At 34.1% G+C, this 24086-nt stretch overlaps 1 protein-coding gene across 2 annotated transcripts in view; it reads right to left on the bottom strand.

Annotated features, from left to right (window-relative positions):
- LOC143230709 (uncharacterized) overlaps nt 1-24086 on the bottom strand; it is a 38416-nt gene continuing 14330 nt past the window's right edge. For both annotated transcript variants that reach the window (XM_076464726.1, XM_076464727.1), the window contains exons 5-12: nt 22922-23021; nt 13262-13343; nt 12691-12827; nt 10704-10863; nt 8594-8680; nt 5754-5822; nt 2443-2525; nt 1-2202 (exon numbers count right to left, since the gene is read on the bottom strand). In XM_076464726.1, coding sequence (XP_076320841.1) covers nt 2111-2202; nt 2443-2525; nt 5754-5822; nt 8594-8680; nt 10704-10863; nt 12691-12827; nt 13262-13343; nt 22922-23021 — 810 coding nt within the window. In that variant the 3' untranslated portion in view covers nt 1-2110. The remainder of the gene's footprint in view (nt 2203-2442; nt 2526-5753; nt 5823-8593; nt 8681-10703; nt 10864-12690; nt 12828-13261; nt 13344-22921; nt 23022-24086) is intronic.

Genomic DNA, 24086 nt, shown 5'->3' with positions numbered 1-24086 from the left:
AATTGTTAAATATAATTTTATTTAACTGAATAAAAGATAATATTTGATGGTAATCTGCCTCTGGTTAGAATTAGTTCTTTTAGGTTGAGAAAACTATGTAAAGTTTCACAAAATGTGTTTCCAAAACAATTAACTTTATGAAGTAAGAAGTTAATGCATTAAATGTATCTAACTTGTCATATTCAGTTAAGTTACTCAGTCTGTTAAGATGGTAATTTTAAATTCTTGTATGATTATTTTGGAGTTTTGGTGTGGGAAATCTTGTGATAAGATATTTTGGCATGTGTATTATTGCTGAAATTTATTCAGCAATAGCCACATTATCATAGTTTATTTTTGTCAGTGGAAAGAGTGATTTGTATTAATATTTTTGTGAATTATATTAGTAATCAAAATTTGTACTTATTTGGAATACAGAACTAGTTGCTTATATTCAAAGAGGAGGAAGTTAAAATTTGCATTCATATATGTAATAAATTATGTACATGTGGAGAAGTTATGGAGAACTATTTATTCAGGGGCATCTAGTTTTGGATGTCTAATGTTTTTGTTTTATGAATAAACTCCTTTGCATTCTAAGCCAAAATAGAAGTTTTCTATTGTATTTAAAAATAAAACATGGTATTGGATGTTAGGTGCCTTATTTCATGATAATGGGTGTTTAAACTTGAACAACATTGTTATGAATTGGACTGATATTTCAATGAATGAGAACAATTTGTTGAAAACTAAGGAACTTTGAAATGTTTATAACCTCTGCTGGTCAATAGTTTTGTGATTCTGAAGAAAGTTGTAACTGTCTGAAACCTCCCTTTGCATAATAATTATTAGTCTTTATATGAAATTTTGGATGTGTTTGATAAACATGTAGGAGATCCCACTGCTGCACAATAACACTGAGACAACCCAGGGAAGAAGGATCATGACAAGATGAATTATCTCCTTCTCCTGTAATTGTTAGTTGCAAAATGGTTTACATTAAGAATCTTATTTGTTTTACTTGCTCCTCTCATATTTATTCTTAATATAAAATTTAATTTACTTGTAGTAAAAGTTTCAAATGATTTTTTAACATTTAATTTCTTTGTGTAAAATGGGGTAGAGAAGAGGTATTTGCTGTTGAAAACAGTGGACTTAAATCAGTTTATGCTGTGTATAATCATTCTTTCTGTAATAAAGAATATTAGTCTTGTATATTTGAAATGTAAACGCATTGTGAAATTTATTTTACAAAGAAGTTTATTATACAGTAGTGAGTATTGGTTTAGGAATGATAAAGTACTTTAAAAAAATTATTTTGTGCTATATTTAGACATTTCAATGGATAACTATTATTGCAATCTCCACATTGGTGGTTTCTATAACTCCAACAGAGGCATAGTTGATTATTCCTTCAAAGGGTAAGGAGTATTTTCCACTAGGAATTTAATAAGATTTTTAGAAAAAGTAGTGCAATATATCTACCATATTACTGATTAAAGTGTTCAAATTTCAGATGTATATATATATATATACTCTTGTGCCCTTTGTAATGTATTCAATATTTCAATAAAAATTACACTGATCTTTTAAAAGTAAAGTGAAAATTAGATGATTCATGGTTTTTACATTAATGCGAGTTAATATGGGTTGAATAAAATAAACAAGGTGGTGTACTTGAGATGAACCTAATTTAGATGTTTAGTTCAGTATTTTATGCCTGAACATTATCCTATCAGTGTCACAATCCCACATTCAACATTTCCATAATAATTCATGGGAACAGATCTGTATACAAGGTGCATTACCCTATCCCACACTGCATTTGATCATAACTTTCAAAGCTAGTTATTTACACTAATAAAATGCTTTTATGGAAATAAACTTATCCAATTGAAAACACCTCAAATGAATATTTTAACTATAAAGTACCTGTACATATTGGCAACTTTTGCTCTTAAGGTAACGATGGATAACACTAAAAATCTTGTTTTAACACTTTGAAGGGCAGAGCTCTTAAAGTAACTGAATTCTCTTTACAAACGATGTTGGGAGGCATATCAATTTTGCTTAGGCAATCCTGTATGTCAAGATAGTTGATACTCCATAAAGCTAACACTTTCACACTTCTTCAGTTCACAGCAGTATTTCCTTGAGACTGTATGACGACTTTTTCTTTTCTTAAGGGGGAGATATGATGATGATACAAATAAGCTACAATCTCTGAAAGAAGAAACAGAGCAATAAACTTGTAAATAGTGAACCCTTCTGAGAATCAACTGCTTATATTAAGTAAATCTTTTTGACTTCCATTATCAGACCACATGTTTAGATACTACACTCCATACTTTACTGTAAATAATTTCATAAGCAAGTAAGAATGACTACCTTGAACAAAATCAATATTTTAAAATCCTTTTGAGTACGGCAAATCACGTAGTGCATGAAAGAAATTCAACATACCTTCAAAATCCTTGGTCTCCCACTCTGGAACAGTGTATTTCAAATTCCACCATTTGAACTGTACACTGTAGTAAGACATAGGCCTACAATGAGAGATTTTTAAAGGAAATCATGAGAATTTATTTACTGAATAAAAGGATCTGTCAAAATCACTTGCCTTGTACAGGAATTAGTCTGAGCATATGAGAATAAAAGGATACAATAGGAAACAATCCATCATTATTAACAAAGATAGCATTGATATTAATTGTGCTGGGGGCTAAGTTTCATAACCATATCAACTAATAAGAACCTAGCATAAGTACTATTAAGTAAAAAAGATTTTATCCACCCATTAATTCTAACCTGTGTAGGGCATCAATGTTTACTTCATCCTACACACTTTTTTTCCAGAAATTTTGTGTATAAGCTCACAATCTATGGGTATTAAGAGCTTATACACAAAATGTCTAGCTTACACTAAAAATGGTATGTATAAAACTACTCAGAATTTGTGTATTTTGAAGTTAGTTTTTTCACAGGGATATTTTGAGACCTTTGGAGTGGATTCATAGATTCAAAATAAGGATTTAAACATTGAAAATTTAAATGTATATATATATATATATATATATATATTAAGGTCTTCCAAATGAAAGAACCAAAGGGTTTTAGGGACTCGGGATAATGCACTAAAGTATTATAAACATATGAAGTTGATTTAAAACTTCAATCTGTTAAGTGTTTGAAACTACTATATTTCATTCCTCATTTGGGGGATCAGAAACATTGTTTGGGGCTCTTAGGACTGCCCACAAGAGCATGTTAGTAGCCGTTCCAAATTTTCTTGCATATTTGTTTCCCATTGCATGACTTTTCATGGATAATTTACTTGTGCATATAATAATGAAAGTAATGTACAGTTTTAACAAGAGAAAAATACAAACAGCAGAAGTAATTTGAAGAGGTATATTTTTTTTAAGTGTTAAATCCTGTCTGTATGTGGAAGACTGTGGTACCTTTATTGAATAATTATTTTTCTTTTTCACAAACACTTATTTAAGGTTAGTACAAACCTGCAAATATTTACAGTAAGTCAAATCAGTATTTTTATTGTAATAGTACTTCCTTAAATAAAGTAATTCTAGAATAATACAATAGAATTCCCATTGGAGACCCTGAATTCTATAAGTTTACTTATTTTAGGCCCAACATTAGTTAAGCCTTTAAAGTACAGCTTACACTCAATAGAGATAACACTTTACCTTGTGGACATTTTTCACATTCGTTTACACAGTGTTAAACTTTACTGTACTTAATGCTATCAATAAACTAATGATGTTATTCTACCTAATGTTATGCCTTTTTTTATTTTAGTAAGCTTTTCACATTCTTCTACAAAATGTCTCAAGTGTATTTACATCCTTTTTTTTTTTTTTGCATCCATTAAAATGAATAGCATGATCATTTAGACAGTAAAGTGTGCACCCATTTTAAGGACAGACAAAAACTATATATTATAATAGACTGATATACTATTAATCAACATATTTCAAAATACTAAATTTGCCAACAAAATGTTCAAACATACTTAGATATGTGGTAGATTTTGGAAATAAATTTCACTCTACTTTTATGAAATATGATTTCTGCACCACCTTAATTATTGCCTAGTGATGCTTGTTGCAAGTTAATGTTGCACACTATCATATTACTTACAAACTTCCAACAATCAAATGTTTTTTTATGGCTTAGTATTAATACAATCTTATTAACAATATAATGGAGATAAAATTCTGCCCTGTTCAAATTTATAATTTTTTTTATAATCAGATTGTATTCACAGTGTGTATTAAAATTAGTTGATTCATGATTTAATCTCAGTCAAGTGGGTAATACATCAAATTTCCCTCAAAAAGATCCAGGATCGAATCTTAGCCACTACCAACACAGAAAATAGGACCTCCCTTAAGAAGACAATAAATTAATATTCCAAATATAGGATAAAAAATACTTAAAAGCACTGTATAAACCTTTCTGTATGGAAAGTTTTAAAAATTAATAAAGATGTTCCTTCAATAAATAATGTGGCATTAGAAAATAGTTACAAGTGACATTTTGAAATACTGTTTAGAGAAACATTAATATTGTAGTGTCTTATCATAGACATGCCATATTTGCAATATTTAAAAATCAGTTTGACTTTTATTTCTCAACTTGTTAACATAGATGATAGTTATAAACTACTCAGGAAAAAAAATTTCAAACAGACTAATTTTCTAAAGTAACTAAAAATCTGACAAAATATAACTTATGATAAAAGTAAAACTGATTTTTAAATATTGTAATAACACCTCTGTGTTGAGAACTACATTATTAATGTTACTGTAAACAGTATCCCAAAACAGTAATTATGTTACAGCAATATCCCATTAAAGGAAAAACTTCAAATATTACAAATGAACATATGTTTTTACTATTTTCCAGTGCACTAATGCCATTTAATTTATTTAAAGAATCACCTTTTATCATAGCTTGGTATCTTGCCTCACAGCTTCATTAGCAGCTTATCATTGCATATACTGAAGTTAAAGTCCATCACAATTTAAAATAACATGCATGTGAAACAAGCACAGGATTATATTCATAATACAATATAACAATTGATGCTGTATTATGTTCAGTTTAGAAGATTATTATTAATGAAAATTACACATATCAGAAAATTTAAAGTATGAATATATATGTATACATTATACAATAAAGCTTCTAGTTCAGTATTTTCATAAAGTTCTACCATTACTTGTACTGATTTTTTTCTGTTTGTTCATGCATTAATCATTTGGGTTTCTGGTCTAAATAATCAGTGTTTTTGACAATGGGTTTTCTTTTTATGGTATAGTATTCTGCTACTGAGTTTCCCTTCTTTAGATTCTGAATGCCTTCTCACATGCAACAGTTTTCCAGCTGTGACTACGTATGTTCCCACGCATTCTTTACAAGTAACTACCCGTATCATACTTTCAATTTGATATTTGTTTTCTATATACAATAGCTGTTGTAAAACAATAAGAGATATGCCACTTAAAATACACCAGTTAATGTTCCAACAAATTAAGAATACAAGTACTCATCTAATTTTATCTTTTGGAGCATTTCAAGTAAGTATTTGTGCTTACTGTAACACAGTGATGCAAACTTAGCAAATTCAACAGGGATGTAATATTATCTTACTGCTGAGTGAGTTAAAAGCAGGTTAAAATAAAAAATAGGCAATCTTCTGAAATAACATAATGATTCACTAATTGAAATACATTACAAAAAGTCCTTACATTTCAAACTTTTCAGCTAAATCATCCCAATCAACATCTGCTTCAGATTCAGCAGAGAGTTCATACAAGCTGAAATGCAAAAAAGATTAAAGTTAAGGATACCTCTAAAAGACAAGTATTTGTAAGGAAATGTAGCATGTATAAAACATTGTTTTTTAATAGGTCTCCCCTCTTCATCAGTGCACACTAACATTATTTCCAAATACATCTATTTTTAAAATTATTCTCATTGAAATTACAATCATGTTAAAGCACTAGTTTCTTTTTAATAAATTCATCAACATTCACAATTTACCACTTTTTAATTGGTTTCCCATTAATGAAATTGTTTAGATTCATAACACTTTGCATTTCCTTTCTTAATTTTTAATGCCCACACTTCTTGCAATCTATTATTAAAAAGCCTTAAAAACTCTAATAAAATCTACTTCCATTTGCTCAAAAGCCAGTAATTACAGCAGAAAACCATGCCAATGATTTACATAAAATACAATCAAGTACTGACTGCAACAAACAAGAAAAAGAAATCAAAAGCCACCTTAGAAAATAATGTTTTTCATTTTTAGTTTAATCCTCTTGCTATGAGTATCCTATACTATGCATGACACAAAGTTTTAATGTATTTCATTCAAAATTTTAATAAACCACTAATGTTATATCAATTAGCATATCACAAAATCTCAACTAATAATCCAAATTTTAATAACATATATGTTTTAAGTTCTTAATTCTACAAGGCAATATAAAAAAAATCCAAAATTTCCCCTAGTGTGACAGATGTGACATTTTCTCTAGGCATCTTGTTTTCTATATTTTATCCACCATCTCTTAGAAATGTATGAAATATGTAAATTACTCACTGTAAAATCTTCATCATCAGACAAACCACATTTTTATAGCCTTCAGTTTTGTTTGGTTACAGAGCTATCAAACTAGACCCCCACTGTCACATCCCCTCTTATAGAGTTTGTTAATAGTTCTCTCTCACATTTAACACTATATTATCCATAACCAATAGAAAGTCCAGGTTTTCATCTATCAAATGATGTATTATATAATATTGTAATCTAATAATTGTCAGTTTCATTCAGATTACAAACTTTGTTCCTATGAGAAAGTTAACAGCAAACATCAGTGAATTTGTAATGGCTCTTGTCACATAGTTAGAAAGCTAGAAAAAATTGAGAATTTGGAAAATTGCACACATTTTGCATGTTATTAGAATCTATGTTTTTTGGTCCATTATTTAATTAAATAAAAATTTAGTGCATTACTACCATAATTATAAAAAGTAGACTTAAATTTCCACACAATTATTTATTATAAAAGTAACTACAATGTAAAAATAGGGATCTTTTTAGGTTAGTTTAGATTAGATAAAGTACATAATAATATACAAAAAAGTTTCACAAGACATACATGCAAGCAGCTCGTGGGTAATGTAAATCAACATTATAATGTGAGCTGCACATGCCTTGAGTTATTTACAACATATAATGGCACATACCTAACACCTTAAGACTTAAAACAAATACAACTATGTCACATGGTTGGTCAAACTGACTGAGTCTATGTTAAGAAAATAAATTCTTTAAACCTATAATTTTTGCTAGTTCTGTATGTGTCCATTTTTTTGATAGCAAAGCCACATTGTGCTATCTGCTGAGTCCACCGAGGAGAATCAAACCCCTGATTTTAGTGTTGTAAATCCAAAGACTTACTGCTGTACCAGCAGGGAACTTGCTAGTTTTGAAGACATTATTTTTGTGATGTCCTAATAATTATCATTATACATTATAAAATTTCCATTTTATTTTTTAAGGTGGACAACAACATGATTTGGATAAATTTTTTAGTCAAGAGACATAACTGTCATTTGATGCTGTTACTGTCCAATGGATAAATCAGAAATTTTGGCCAGAGAACTGGCAGTGTCTGTGTCTGCTTGAGTTTAACTCCTTTATGTCCATTTCTACGCAAGTTACTGAGTTACATTCAAAAATTAATTATACAATTTTACTATTAATGTATGTCAATGAAATTAGCATTATAATGCAGGTTATAATTTGAAGTTTTATGTTATCCAAGTTTTAATTTCTTTGTTTCAAAACAAACCTTTAAACAAATTAAGACTAGCTTCATTGTCACATGAGCTCTGAGGAATCTCCACTTTTGCATTCTCTATCTAGATGTAAGTCTAGGCAATAAGTACTTTATTTACCTTATTGACACACATGTTCCAAAGTTCTTTGACTGAATTTTTGTGAAACTGCAGATATACATTTTTTTTAGCCTTTGATGGGTCTCACACCCACATTTTATACTATTCCTTGAGCTCTACATGTCATGTTGTTACTTATTACACAACATTTTGGGACAATATAGGATCTATTGGTCCAACTTAACTGAACCACTCTTTAAACTAAAGATATTAATAAGTAAATTTTTTTAAAAATCTTATAGCTAAAAATAATTATTCACATACTTATCAAGCTTTCTCTTAAACTCACTTAACATTACTGCCTCTACAATGTTCAAAGGCAACCCATTCCAAAGGCCAATTACCCTGTTAGAAAAATACAACCATTGTGGTTGGAGATGACTCCTACCCTGCCAAAATTTACATACAATGTTAAATATGATGTCATTCTTTGTGTTCAAGATACTCATCTTTAAGAAAATCTTACCAGTTTCTGTGAGGATACATTAGAAACGTCAGAGTTACCATGTGTATTGTTGCACACGTACCACTCCTATTCAGGTTCCTGCAAACTGCTGAGATCAATGTCAAAGGGTTAAGAAGTTAATGGTGTTGTTCAGATATGTAATTAATTACTTACTGCTTTATTAGCATGCGTGAATCTTCTGGCTTCCACTTCACTTTATCTCTGTCTTTATTACTTTGTGCCCAACATAATGTCTTCAGCCTTGAAAATACCATATTAATCATTATTAAAAACAAAATTAGAAGCTTACATATTTTTCCAAGTTTCATCAACAAGATAACTAATAATAAAATAAGTTACTTTTCAAGTTTTTCTAAACACTGAATTTATTTTTTGATACATATAAGTTGTGATTTCATTTTCTAAAGTTTTTCTTTCCTTCAATACTCTCATGAAAATAATTTCCAAAACCTTATATGAAACATTCACTAAAATCAAACCAATTATTGTTAAAAAACACAAGCTGATAAATATACTCAATAATATTAATGTAAAAGAAATGATGTGTTGCTTTGGCCACATAATTAAATTTGAGGGTAGGATGGCAGAGATCATTCTGAGTAAAAGAACTGGAACAGGGTATATACACGTCTCATGTTTTGTATTCCTGGTGCACAAAATAAAAAATTAAATTAGATAATCATCAGATAAAATTCCCTATTATGTTTACTTGATTGTCTAGAGGAGACACTGATACAGTGTCAACAAATCTTGTCCAACTGAAACCCTTGGCTGCAAATCTATAATGACAATGCATGTTTCACCTGAAGCACATTTCAATTTAGAAAATGCCCAAATCAGAGCTTGGCTCTTCAGCTCAGCAGGTTAACAGAGCCAAAACCAGGTAGACAGTCTAAAAAGAAAACCTTAAATTCATAATAAAATCCACTGCTTTTACAATCACAATTAATAACTCAATAATAATTTCAATTTAGAAGATGCCCAAATCAGAGCTTGGCTTTTCAGCTCAGCAGGTTAACAGAGCCAAAACCAGGTAGATAGTCTAAAAAGAAAACCTTAAATTCATAATAAAATCCACTGCCTTTACAATCACAATAACTCGTAGGATCATACAGTTGACTAAGTAGGAACAGATATTTGAGATTCAGTTTTTTCATGTTTCAATTTTCAATCTGTAAGTATTTATCAAGAACATTTGGACACAACTTAAAAACATACAGAAATCAGAATGCTAACCAAGTAATACTTAAAAAAGATGACTAAATACACAAAACATTGCTTTTGTGAACTACTAGAAAAGGGTCCTCATTCTCCATACACATATCATTACATGTTCATAAAACATTTTGTTTTTGTGAACTACTAAAAATAGGGTCCTCATTCTCCATACATATTATCACATGTTCACAAAACATTTACTTAAATACAATTTTGAGAAGAAAAATTGATCATTATATCATATTTAATATCATGGACATTCAACTTGTCAAATGCTCATAAGATTACTTGCCATCATTTTTAATTTGGAACTCCCAACAACAAAAGAAGCAACTAGCTATTAGCACTCACTACCCATCTGTTGGGCTATTCCTTACCATAAAATAATGGAATTGACCATAACATTATAACTCATCCATCAACGAAAGTGAAAGCACATTTGTCACCAGGAATCAATCCCACAATCTACAGATAGAGTAGAATGTGAGTCACCAAATAATAAGACATTAGTCTAATATTTGATGTTTTAGCCCATTATTCAAATAAGTTTAAAAATAAAATGACAAGTTTTTTTGTTTAAATATTTATTTGAAACCTTATTCAAATAAAGGAAGAATAATGGGCATTGTATCATGCTTACTACTGATTCTGACATAAGGGTATAGAAATTTTATTACCAATCTTACCTGTGTTTGATGTAATCTTTATATACTTAAGTTTAATTTCAAGTTTAAATTGAAGTTATTTTTTTCTATAATACAAGAATAAATGCTGTATCTCGTCCAGTTCTCCCGTCTCTCCTCTCACTCACAAATACCCCACTCCACCTTAGAAATATTAAAGAGAAGTAAAGGAAAAACCCCACGGATATTTTAACAATTTCTCAAGTAAGGGGACGAAGAGGAACCACAACGATCCTGAACACCCCAGTTGGAGAGATAATACTTCTGATTTCTCTCTCAAGCAGACTTACAGAAATACTGTAAATAAGATGCAAAATGCTAAATTATAGTTCTTTCCCTTTTTCTAGTTTTCTTGTACATACCAATGCTGACGACACTGACTTTCATTTCTAGTGCGAACAAGCTTGGCAATTTCTGCCCATTTGAGTCCATGACATACTCCTTCAGTATCACTGCTCCCAATGAATTCCTGAACTGCCTTTATCAATGCTTCATTTTCCTCTGGACTCCAGACTCCAATAACTGTTGACACAAACAGCTAATCTGATAGTCATCCTATAACACTACATTAACTCTATCATAATGGTTCAGTTGTCAAAGGCCATGTCATCTTGTTTGTTAACTTGCATTCAAAGTTTTATTGAACTACTACTACTTTATGAATTTATATCAATAAGTTTGGTTTCAAATTGTAGATTATAATTCAAATTTTAGTATTATACATTAGTTTGTTTCTTAATTTAAAGGTAAATAATAAAGTAACATGCCTAAATATAAATTTTTGTGCAACACATGGTACATTGAATGCAGCACTGCTTCAGGTTAGACGTTTATGATATCAAAATATTAAGTCTGTAGTTTCATATGATTTAGGAACCTTAACTACAGGTATTTTCAAGTTGGAATATAAAATAAGAACCTAATGTATTTTCTGTTTGTTGAAATATTGCTAATGTATTGCATTAAACACAGCAGTCCTGCTCTCCTCTTTCAAATTTTGGAAATGGTCCCTTATTTAGACTTACTTCAATACATGACACATGAATAACTAACTGAAAGATCAGAATGTCACTGTAGTTGCTTTCTCAGCCACTTTAAAGTGCTTAGAAGCCATCTCATTCTTTCAAACTAAGATTTCATGCAAGTAAATTGTGTCTTTAGCCTGCCTGAAATTACACAGTTATTAAGTTAATAAACAACTTCACTACTAAACTTGATAAATTATAGTAGAATTCTATGGTATTGATATAGTTATTTATGATTATTAGTTATTTCAACTGTATATATAAAATCTAAAAAAAAAACTATTTTTCATATCCTCCATTTGCAAAATTTGAAAAGGCTTAGCAACCTATAGCAAGCAGCAAATGAATACAAAGGTCACTCTAACTAGAAGTTATGCCTGTTTAGTATATGTATATATTTACTGTTCTATTTTAAGAAAAATACGTTTAAGAGCTTATTTGTAAATAGTAATAATCTATGTAGACGTATAATAATTGAAATGTGACTGCATTTTACCAAATACTAATCTACTAAAGCACAGCCAAGACAAGACAGATCACTTCGTAAAGACCAAAGTACAGTTTTATATTACTGAACATGGTAACATAAAGTGCATCTATACCTTGTAAAATACAACTTCTGTACTATTAGTTAGGCATGACTGGAAGGTCAGTATAATAATGTTGAGATTTAAGCTATTTAAGCTAAACATGTGTTTTTGTGTTAAGATCTGTAGTCACTCTAGAGTGAAAAAAGCAAAATTTATATTTATTTCCTAATTTTTTATGGTGGTTACAAGGTCTGTAAATTAACAGACCCCACACAGTTAGGGTAGAGAAAATAACAGACAAAATATAGTTTTACTGAAAACAAACATGTGAAATGTATCTACGAAGTTTTAGAGATTATACAAATAATATCCGAGATTTTTGGGATGGCAAAATAGTTTTCTAATCATAACATGAAATCACTTTGCACTCAGAACAGTAAGAAAACAGACTTAATATTTTCATAAATCAATGTTTAGTAAAAATACTTCATTAAAAAATCTGATTTTTTGTGTACAAATGACTTGCAATCTTTAACATTTTGTGAAGATATACATACTACATCAAACATTACAGTATCAGCACTTAACTCATCTATATTATATTGAGCCTGTTATGAAAGCACTCAAATGAGTACTGTTAGTCCAAGTTAAAACAGTAAACATCTGAACTTATAATTTTAACACATTTTAATTTTTTATATCAGTCCATTTATGCAAGTTATTCCAGGTTAACTTCTTTGTAAGCTAATTACAATGTTATTGTTTTAGCTTTACAATGAAGTTCACGTTCCTACCTTCTTTTGTTGTCCGATATCTAAATATTTCCTTCACAATGTCTGGTCGTCTGTTTAGTTTCTTTCCAATCATGGACCACTTTCTACCATGTATCTGGTATAGTTGTAACACTTTTGAAAATTCACGATTTTTCATCCTAAAAGAAAACAAGAGTAACTTGCACAATAACAATGCCAAAATACTAAATTTAATCTCCATGTACAAGAGATAATAACATTACCCCATTTAGGTTTAATGATAAGGCCTTAACCACAGAATGAAATAATGTGTAGTAAGTTTGCCCATTGCTAAAAACAATAAATCTAAGGTCATCTGCAGGTTATAAGATTAAAAAAAAAGTTGTTTATGAAACTTGGATATGCATCTCATAAAAGAAGTAGTAAAGTTAAGAAAATTCATTACTGTAAAATATCAAACACTTTCTTTTTGAAGTCACTTTGGAGAACATGGTTTATTGTGAACAAACTACCAAAAAGAGATTAATACAAAGACTGTTTACCAATTTCAAAAGAAACAAATTTAGATCTATTGTACTTTCAGCTTAAAAATAAGACAAAAAAAAAAGACTACCTTCCCTGACGAAAACCTGATGAAAATAGTTTCCTAGCTCTTAAGTATACACTGTGTAGAGAACGATCATTCAGTCCTTTAGCTATGACAAGAAAAGACAACTAATTGTTAAACTTATTTTTTTTATATGTGAAGTATTTTAAACTCAACACAGACACAAATTTGACAGTTTTTAACCTTAATATATTACTATGGATAAATAAGTTTACTTGAACATGCAATTAAATCATCTTTATATGCTATCAGTACTAAAATAATTTTATTGGATACAACATTTCTTCAATTGATTGATTGATTGATTTAGTGTTTTATGGCACAAAGCAGCGAGGCTATCTGTGCCAGACATTCGGTAAAAATGTAAAAAATAATAAAAAAATAAATGTAGTAATAGACATAAATGGAAATGAAGGTAAAACAAAAAAGTATAAAACCAATGTTGACACCTAGTCTACAATGTTAAGATAGAAGGCAGAGTATAAGAAGTTGTAAGGTATTTACTCTAGTCAAAAGGTAATGATCATAACCTGCCAGGAAGACTAACAGGTAAGTTCAAGAACCATCGTCAGTCACCTGAAGTTGGCCTTTCCAGTCCTGGTTCTGGGTTATGTGTCATAGCAACTATTATCAAAATGTAAAAGAATAGAAGTTTTAAAAGATACATAGCAAAATCGTAATAATGAGTAGCCAAATGTCCAGTAAAAAGATAAAAGTCAAGTAAATGGAGTAAAATTTGTAAAAGTAATTGAAGATAAAAACAAAACAGCAATTAAAACAGAAAATGGTGTAAAACCAATGTTGACATCCAGTCAACAAAGTTGTAAAGAACTACCTGTAGCAGAATGGTAATGATCATAACCCACCAGGAAGACTAACAGGTAAGTATAAAAACCACCATCAGTCACCTGAAGTTGGTCTTTCCAGTCCTGGTTCCGGGTTATGAGTCAATATGGCCAGTACTAAAAAGTTAAGTAGTAAAAGTGTGAAATGATATGCAGCAAAAGTATAATAACAACTCACCAGAATGACTAACAAGTAGTTCAAATGGATAGTTCAAACAGTAGCGTTAGTCACCTGAAGTTGGCCTTTCCAGTCCTGGTGTCGAGTTATTTAATGTTCTGGCCATTGTCCAATGTCAAATTGAAGAGAGATTAAAACTGTAAAAAAGGAACCACAATTAAAAAGGTGTAATGAATAAATATGCAACACTTAAATGAGATTAAAAAGATTAATGGCCATTAAAAAATTAAAAACATTATCAAGGTGGACAGAGTCACCATCACCAATAACTCTGTCCAATGTTACAGACTGACCCTGGGAAAAAATATGTTTAAAATATTGCCGTCGTTGAGAATTGTAACGATGGCAAGAAAGTAAAATGTGGCTGATAGTGATTTGAGTGTTACACAAACTACACATTGGTGCATCAGTTCCAGATAAAAGAAAATGATGAGTTAAAAAACTGTGACCAATGCGTAGCCTAGTGAGAACAACTTCCTCCTTCCGAACTTTACGGAAGCTAGATGGCCAAAGTCCAATTTTGGGTTTGATTTGAAAACGTTTGTTGTCACGTTGCTCACTCCAAGTGGACTGCCAGCTAGCACGGAGCTGAGCCTTGAAGATAACACCATAGTTCATGTACGGAATAGGCATAGGAGTGATGGTGCTGAAGCAGACATATTTAGCTGCCATGTCTGAAAGCTCGTTCCTGTGAATACCAACATGGCCTGGTATCCAGAAAAACTGGATTGAAGTAGCTGCTAATGAGAAATGGACCAGTCGGTTTCGAATATCAGCGAGAATAGGATGTGAGCTAACGTGTAGCAATTCCAAGGCAAGTATAGAACTAAGCATATCAGTATAAATAGTGCAGTTGGAGTACTGCTCAGCTGCAATATGATCCAGGGCAAAAGATATGGCATACAGTTCAGCAGTGAACACAGAAGCTGTAGAAGGGATTCTATGTGTAACTACTGACCCATAGCAAACCATAGCAGAGCCCACTGAATTACCTGATTTGGAACCATCTGTATAAATGGGAACTGAATGATTGTTTGAAAGATATTCATTGAATAAAAGACGGTACTTCCAATCTGGAGTATCTGCCTTTTTTAGGTGACTGAAAGAAAGGTCACATTTGGGGCTGTAATAAGCCATGGTGGGATAGGCCAACCTGTGGAATCTGCAATGTTATCCAAGGACAGACCCAATTCATCCATTTGCGCCCGGATGCGAAGGCCAAACGGAGCAATGACAGACCGTCTGTTCTGAAAAAGTACTGCCCACCGAGGAAGGAAAACACATTTCCAGGTGGGATGCTTTGGTAAGGAATGAAATATCGAAGTATATTGCAAAGATAGTTGCAAACGGCAAAGGTGTAGAGAAGGTTCATGAGATTCAATGTATATACTTTGAACTGGAGAGGTACGGAAAGCCCCAGTGCAGAGTCGAAGTCCTTGGTGATGAATGGGGTCCAGCATCTTTAAGGCGGGGTCTGGCAGAGCCATAGACCATTGATCCATAATCGAGTTTCAATCTAATAAGAGCATAATATACCTTTAACATTGAACAGCAATCTGCCCCCCAACTGGTAGAAGAGAGAACACAGAGGATGTTCAGTGCTCTTGTGCATTTGACCCGAAGCTGCTTTAAGTGTGGTATAAAGGTCAGTTTACGATCAAAGATAAGCCCCAAGAACTTGGTCTCCGGGACCACTGGCAGCAAAACTTCACCGATATGAAGTTCAGGATCAGGGTGAATACCCTGTCGATGGCAAAAGTGCATGCATACAGTTTTGGAGAGAGAGAAATTAAAGACGTTCGCCAGAGTCCACTTCCATTACACAATTGAGGGCGGTTTGTAGTTGCCGCTCAATATATCTCATGTTTGACGACTGACATGAGATGAGAAAGTCGTCGACATACAGCCCATTCGCAACAGTGAGAGGGAATTGTTCAGTGATGGCATTTATCTTTATACTGAAGAGTGTAACACTCAATACACAGCCTTGAAGGACTCCAAGTTCCTGTACAAAAGAACGGGAAAGTGTCGAACCCACACGAACTTGGAATCTCCTGTCCATTAAAAATTTTTTAATAAATATGGGTAGATGGCCACGTAAACCATATGTATGGAGGTCTCGCAAAACGCCGTACCTCCATGTTGTGTCGTAAGCCTTCTCTTATGTCAAAGAATATTGATACAAGATGTTGGCGGTAGAGAAAGGCTTCTCTGATAGATGTTTCAAGACGAATTAGGTGGTCTGTGGTGGAGTGCTGTCGACGGAACCCACACTGGGTGGGTGTGAGGAGGTTGTTTGATTCAAGGCACCAAACAAGACAAGCATTAACCATCCTTTCTAATGTCTTACAGAGACAGCTCGTCAAAGCAATTGGACAGTAGTTTGAAGGAATCTTGGGATCTTTCCCTGGCTTAGAGAAAGGTAAAATAATAGCCTGGCACCAGGCATCAGGAAAAACATTCTCCTGCCAGATTCAGTTGAAAACAATCAGAAGGACATCAAGAGAAGCAGGAGATAGATGGTGCAGCATGTCATAATGAATATCATCAGGTCCAACAGACATACTGGCAGACCGATGAAGGGCCATTTTTAGTTCCACCAGGGTAAAGGGACAATTATAGTCAAAGAAACAATCAGTTCGAAAGGAAAGAGGTGATCGCTCTGCCCGAGTCTTGATGGCCAGGAAGGTGGAGGAACAAGCAGAAGTGCTAGATACCCGGCAAAAGCTTTCACATAGTGTTAGCGATGTTCCGAACATCAGTCACCTCCTGACCATCAGAGAGTAAGATTGAGAGGGGAATAGAATTGTAGTGCCCATTAACCTTTCGAATCCTGTCCCATATGATCTTGGAACTGGTGTTAGAAGATATGCTGGTTGTGAACTGAATCCAAGATTCCTTCTGGCTTTGACGTCTTACCCACATAGCATGTGCACGGGCCCGTTGGAAAGCAACCCGGTTTGAAAGTGTGGGATATCTACTAAAAGTATCCCAGGCCCGCTTTTGAGCCTTCCGTGCTTAGTGGCAAGCGGGATTCCACCACGGACGAGGATATCGTGGAAAACGTGTCGAGGTTTTAGGAATACACTGAGCAGCTGCATGTGTAATGCAGTCAGTTACCGCTGCTACACAGTCGTCTATTGATGGCTGATTTACGATGGCAGGATCAAGTTCTGCGAGAGCAGTGAAAGTGGACCAGTCTGCCTGATCCAGCTTCCACCGGGGCACGCGGGTAGGGTGGCATTGACCACGGCCAGTCTCTCTCAAAAGGATCAAAAAATGATCACTGCCTAGTGGATTACTGTTAACCCTCCATGAAAAATGGGAGAATAATGAAGGGGAGCAAACTGAGAGATCAATAGCAGTAAAGGACTGACTAGGTGCATGAAAGTAAGTGGAAGAACCAGTATTGAAAAGAGAAAGATTGTGATCAGAGAGCATCCACTCTACAGATCGGCCCCTCCCATCAATAATAGCACTTCCCCAGAGGAGATGATGTCCATTAAAATCCCCTAGGATTAGAAATGGAGATGGCAATTGTTCAACGAGAGCATCAAGATCTGATTGATCATATGTCTCTCCAGGGGACAGGTACAGAGAACAAACAGTGATGATATGACCCAAGGAAACACGGATGGCTACAGCCTCCAAGGGTGTGTTGAGTGACAAAGACAGGGTGGGCACGTATTGATCAACCAACAGTGCCACCCCTCCATGTACTCGACCATCACACAACCTGTCATTTCTATACAGAGAAAACTGCCGAATGGAGACAGTATCAGCAGTTTTGAGAAATGTTTCTTGTAAAGAAAGACAAACAGGATGGTAGGAAGCAATCAGTGTTTTGATATCATCCAGATTAGAACGTAAACCTCGACAGTTCCATTGTATCAAGGTGGCCATTTTTAATGACGAGTAGGCGAATTAGCTGGAGAACCCTTCTGTTTACGACCACATCTTTTTTCCTTAATGTTCTTAGTCGGAGGAGGTCTATCAACCTCCATGGATCCTGCCCTGGGTCAGTTGGGCAGGTCTTTGTTATTGGAAGGGGATTCCAGTAACTGAGGATGCAAACAAATGATTGTTTTGCCTCTTGTGGTGGGAGAAAAAGATGTATCAGAAGAAATGCCTGTATCTGAAACTGAAGGACGTGGATCTTGAGGTTTGTTGGAAGGTATGGGAGGAACAGAGATGGAAGTCGATTCATCAACCTTTTTAACCACGGAGATCAAAAGGCTTTACATTTGTTTTGAAAACGATTCTCTTGGAGGCACAGAGAGATCTATCTGCACTCCCACTGTAGTTGTGGAATGAAGTGCAGCAGCATATGTCCGAGATGGAGTTGTGGACAGCAATTTCCGAGCCTCAGGATAACTAATGTTATGTGTCGTTTTTAAACGCTGCACCTCTTTTTCCTCCAACCATTTTGGGCAAGAATGAAAGTAAGAAGGGTGAGAACCATTGCAGTTTACGCAATGTGGGTTCATGTCACAGTCATAGGGATCGTGGTCCTTGCCTCCACAACGAGCACATATCAGGGAACCACGACAAGATGTCTTTGAGTGGCCGAATCTCTGACATTGGAAACATCAAAGAGGGTTTAGTATGTATGGCTGAACCCTGCAAATGAGATAACCTGCCTTGATGGTGGCAGGTGCACGTGGTGAAGTAAATGTTAAAACGAGGGTATTTGTTGGCAGTGTAACTCCATCTTTGCGAGTGGAGATGCCTCACTGCAGAAACTCCTTGAGTGGAGAGACCAGCGAGAATCTCTGACTCGGGAGCGTTCTTCAAATCCCTTTCAACAATAACTCCTCGTGAAGAATTCAAGGTAGCATGGGGTGTAACCTCAATAGGTATATCCCCAATTGCCTTTGAATTCAAGAGGAGTTCACTGTGTTGGGATGTGGATGTTTCAACCAATATGTCACCAGATTGAAGTTTCTTTACTGACTTTGGAGAGCCAGCAAGTCCCTCTAGTCCCTTTTGAATAAAAAGGGGACATTTGCCCTAAAGGTTTTTCCGAAATAGAATGTAATATAAAAAAATGAGGTACGTGTGTTACTGATGTTGAAGATTGCTGTTCTAAGTATTCAAGACGTGGTCGCTTACCCATTGACTGTTTTTTTACAATTTTATTTAAATTTTTTAGAGGATCCATAGGAAAAAAGAAAAAATTTGGGTACCCACTGACCCCACCTACCATGGAGCCCTACAAGGGGACGCACTACAAAGTCACGCAAGGACAATGCAGCAACGCCAGGGTTTCGTGAGCACTATACCCAAACACCAGCATCAGGCACAATGTCCACAACACCAGTTGAGAACTTCCAACACTGGTACTTGATTGATTCTAGCCCAAGTGGACCAGCCGATTGACCCAAGGGGGGCTACCCAAAGGCTGCCCGTCTACAGGAATTAAAGGCCAAAGTGGTGTGTTAGGGTTGGACCCCTCAACCACCAGGATCCTCTCCTCCCCTTCACGGGTCGCCACGCACGGCAAACATGTGGGTGGATGTTTAGATCCCAGAGAAGGTAACCAGATAGAACAGAACCTTCCCTGGGAGGTCCCCTCACCACGTACAGGAATCCACACCAAGGGGTCATTTCTTTAAAGAAAGCTACATTTTTATTTGCCAAAATTACCTGAAACTAAAATCAAAAACACACAAAACAAGATCCTTCCTTGGATCAAAATAAAATATCACACCTGAAGTGTCAAGTTTTAAGTTATTCTTTTTTTTAAATTTAATTTTGATATATTTTTGAATATTGTTACAAAGTAGGTACGGACATGGGCAAGTAAGGAGGAAGTCAGTAAACAAGAATGAGCTCTTCTTGGGAGAAAATGGAGGTTGAGACAATCATATGCCCAGATAAAACAAAGACAAATGCAACCTAGCTACATAAACCCTTGATTCTAAAGCAGCTGTAAGACTACCATATGTAGTATTGCAAAAGAAAGGGGCCTGATGCAGACCCTGAAGACATTGAATGGGAAAGATACACACCTGCAAGTAATGCATCTCTCCCCAACAAGTGAAAAAACCACACCAGCCAAGTATTTAGTGAAAGAGCAGAGGCCAATAATTAAGCCACAATGGATGGAATAAAGGAGTTGTGTTCACTGGAAAAAAGATCTGGGAAGCAACGAAAAGCCTTCAACAATAAATGGAAGGAATACAAGTCTTAAAATAGAGAAGCAGGAAAGACAAACCCTTGAGAATAATGCCTTATTAAAACTAACCTTATAAACCTAGTGCTTTCAAAAGGTGGACTTTCTTTTCAGGGACAAACTGGGAGTATTTCTCAGGTTACCAGCTTGCTCGGGTTACAGGGTTTTTATTTAATTTCTTTCAAGACTTGAACCTATGCATTTTTCTAACATCATGAATTATTAAAAGTAACATTAGACTCAGGGTTTGAACCTCAAACAGGATCCAGTTGCTGAAAATATAAAAAGATTTGAAAAGTTGATACATTAAAATGTGATGGTTCAACAGGTGAGGGGGACATGCCAATACTCAACTGTAATTTGTCTAAAAATTGCTGCGAATGAACCTTATGTCAAATTCAGAAGATGGAATTTCACCCAGTACAGATGGAGAGGCTTCACGGATGATAGGGAAAACTTAATATACCCCACACCAGCTGTAAAAAAAGGAGTGGAAAGTGAGATATCCTGATGAGGTGAAAAGTGCAACAGACCAAAATGAAAAGGTGTTGAAAACAGTGAACCCAAGATATATTCTCATTAATTGTATTTATCATTAGAAACATTATCAGGTTGAAATGAAGAAGAAATTGTCATCCGAACATATGAACGTAGTCCCCTACAAACTAAGCCATGCATCTTCTCTGCAAATAAAGTGAAACCCAATGGCTGGGTAGTTGCACCAGTAGTGTTTACAACTGTAACTGAAACTGCTGTAGTCAACACATCAAATCACAAACTCATTCTTATTTCCCTTGTAATTCAGTAAAAATAAACAAATGCAAAACAAAATTGAGACAACTGAATACTAACACAGTAAAAGAAAACTGTCAAAAACAAAACTGAAATGTCAATGAAGAATAATTATAAATTGTAGTTGCATGCAAACACACACACTGTACCATTCAAGTAAGTGTGGACTGAGCAGATACATCAATGGGAGCTAACTATATACATGATCAAAGGTGTTGCAGTGAGAGTATTTTTTAACAATGCATAGATAGCAGAAACAAGATGGAAATAGTTTTGTGTTGGACAAGGTATGACTGTATCAGAATTGAAAGTGAAAGAAACAATAAATATTTTTTTCTATCTATAAGTTATATTTGACACTGACAGTTTGTATTTAAAATATGACCAATATATATACACATACACACTAAATGGCCAAAAGTGCATGAACAACCCCCTTCTAATTAGTGGGTTTGACTGTTTCAGTCACATCCATTGCTAACAGGTGCATAAAATCAAGCATACAGCTATACAACCTCCATAGACAAACACTGGCAGTAAAATACATCGTATTGAAGAGCTCAGTGACTTTCAACGTGGCACTGTCATAGGATGCCACCTTTCCAACAAGTCAGTTCATTAAATTTCTACCTTGATAGAGCTGCCCTGGTCAACTGTAAGCACTGTTATTGTGAAATATCTAGGAGCAATAACAGCTCAGCCACGAAGTAGCAGGCCATACAATCTCACAGAATGGGACTGCTGAGTGCTGAAGCATGTAGCATGTAAAAATCATCTGTCCACAGTTGGAACGGTCACTACCAAGTTCCAAACTGCCTCTGGAAGCAATATCAGTACAAGAATTGTTTGTTGGGAGCTTTATGAAATGAGATTCCATGGCCGAGCAGCTGCACACAAGCCTAAGACCACTATGTGTAATGCCAAGCTATGGCTGGAGTGACGCAAAGCACACCACCATTTGTCTCTGGAACAGTGGAAACACATTCTCTATAGTGATGATATCACACTTCACTATTTGGCAGTCTGACGTATGAATCTGGGTTTGGCGGATGCCAGGAGAACACTACCTGCCTGAATGCAGAGTACCAACTGTAAAGTTTTGTGGAGGAAGAATAATGGTCCAGGGCTGTTTTTCAAGCTCTTTAGTTCCAGTGAAGGGAAATCTTAATGCTACAGTGTACAATGACATTCTAGAATTGTGTGCTTCCAAAACTGTGGCAACAGTTTGCAGAAAGCCCTTTTTTGTTTCAGCATGACAATGCTCCAGTGCACAAAACGAGGTCCATAAAGACATGATTTGCTAAGGTTGGTGTGGAAGAACTTAACCGGCCTGCACAGAGCACTGACCTCAACCCAATCGAACACCTTTGGGATGAATTTTAACACCGACTGCAAGCCACGCTTTCTCGCCCAACATCAGTGCCTGACCTCATTAATGATGCTCTTGTGGCTGAATAGGAGCAAATCCCCACAGCCATGTTCCAAAATCTAGTGAAAAGCCTTCTCAGAAAAGTGGAGGCTGTTATAGCAGCAAAGAGGGATCATCTCTATATTAATGCCCATGGTTGGGTGTCCACATACTTTTGGCCATATAGAGTATTAGTAATATTTAAAAATAATACATGTCAAAACTGAAATACTTCGAATAAATCATGTTAGAAAAGGTTTTTCTTTACCTAAACGTATATAAAAATGTTTTGCTCGAAGGAAGTTCATATATTTCTTTTTTTTTTGAGCTATTCCAAGCAGAACAGTTGGATGTTCAAGTAGATATCTCTGCAATAAAAACAAAAAAGAAAGTTCACACGTTTGTTTCTTTTTCTAGATATTTGAAGAACATTTGGATATCCCATTAGATACATCTACAACAGAAAGGTTTGAAAAACTAAAAAACAAGAAGGTCAATTTCACTTGATATACATGAAGTTTAAGAATTTCATACCTATGAAGTTGAGAACTGTAAATGTTTATAACAGCAAAAATAAATCTTCTTAACAGTACTGAAACACTTCAAGCATTATTAAAACAAGCAAATATGTTACTTCCAATATAAGTAAATATAAGGCTTTGCAGCCCACATCCAGCAACAACTGAATACAAAGTTCATACTGCGAAGAGAATTTTTTGTTTTATTTCTTGATTTATTATTATATATTTTAAGAAAAACAAGTTTTATAATTTATTTCTACATAGTAATAATCCATATGCTTACATAACAGAAAATAATTGTAATATCACTATATATTACAAAATAGCTAATACAGGGAAGACTAGAGGTCGGTTTTATATTACTGGATACATAACACGAGTTCACATGCACTACGTCAGTGCAAGTTTGTAATGGTAGGCAGGCATGAGTGGAAGATCAATATAATAAAAAAAAAAAAAGCATTATATGAGACTTAAGCTACTTAGACTAAACATTTGTATTTTTGTGTTATAATATGACGTCATCCACGCATGGGGGAAAGTGTAATTTATATTTCCTAATTCTTTTTGTGATGGTTATAAAGTTGGTTAATTGAGAGACTCCATATAGTTAGGGTAGAGAAAATAATGAAATATGAAGTCTTACTGAAAACAAATATTTGAAATGCATTTAGAAGGTTTAGAGACTATGCAAATAATATTTGAAATTTGAGATGAAGAATAGTTTTCAATCATAACATGAAATCACTTTGCACTCAGACTAGTAACGAAACAGACTATTGTCACAAATAAATCTTTAGGAAAAATATTATTCTAAAAAATATTTTTTTGTAAACTAAATACTTAAAATCTTTATTAAAAGTTAACCAAATTCTGTGAAAATACACATGCTGTATCAAAAGTTATAGAGCT

This window comes from Tachypleus tridentatus, chromosome 10 (assembly GCF_004210375.1).
Source record: "Tachypleus tridentatus isolate NWPU-2018 chromosome 10, ASM421037v1, whole genome shotgun sequence".
Classification (NCBI taxonomy): Eukaryota; Metazoa; Arthropoda; class Merostomata; order Xiphosura; family Limulidae; genus Tachypleus; species Tachypleus tridentatus.
This window is presented reverse-complemented; position numbering and strand designations above follow the sequence as displayed.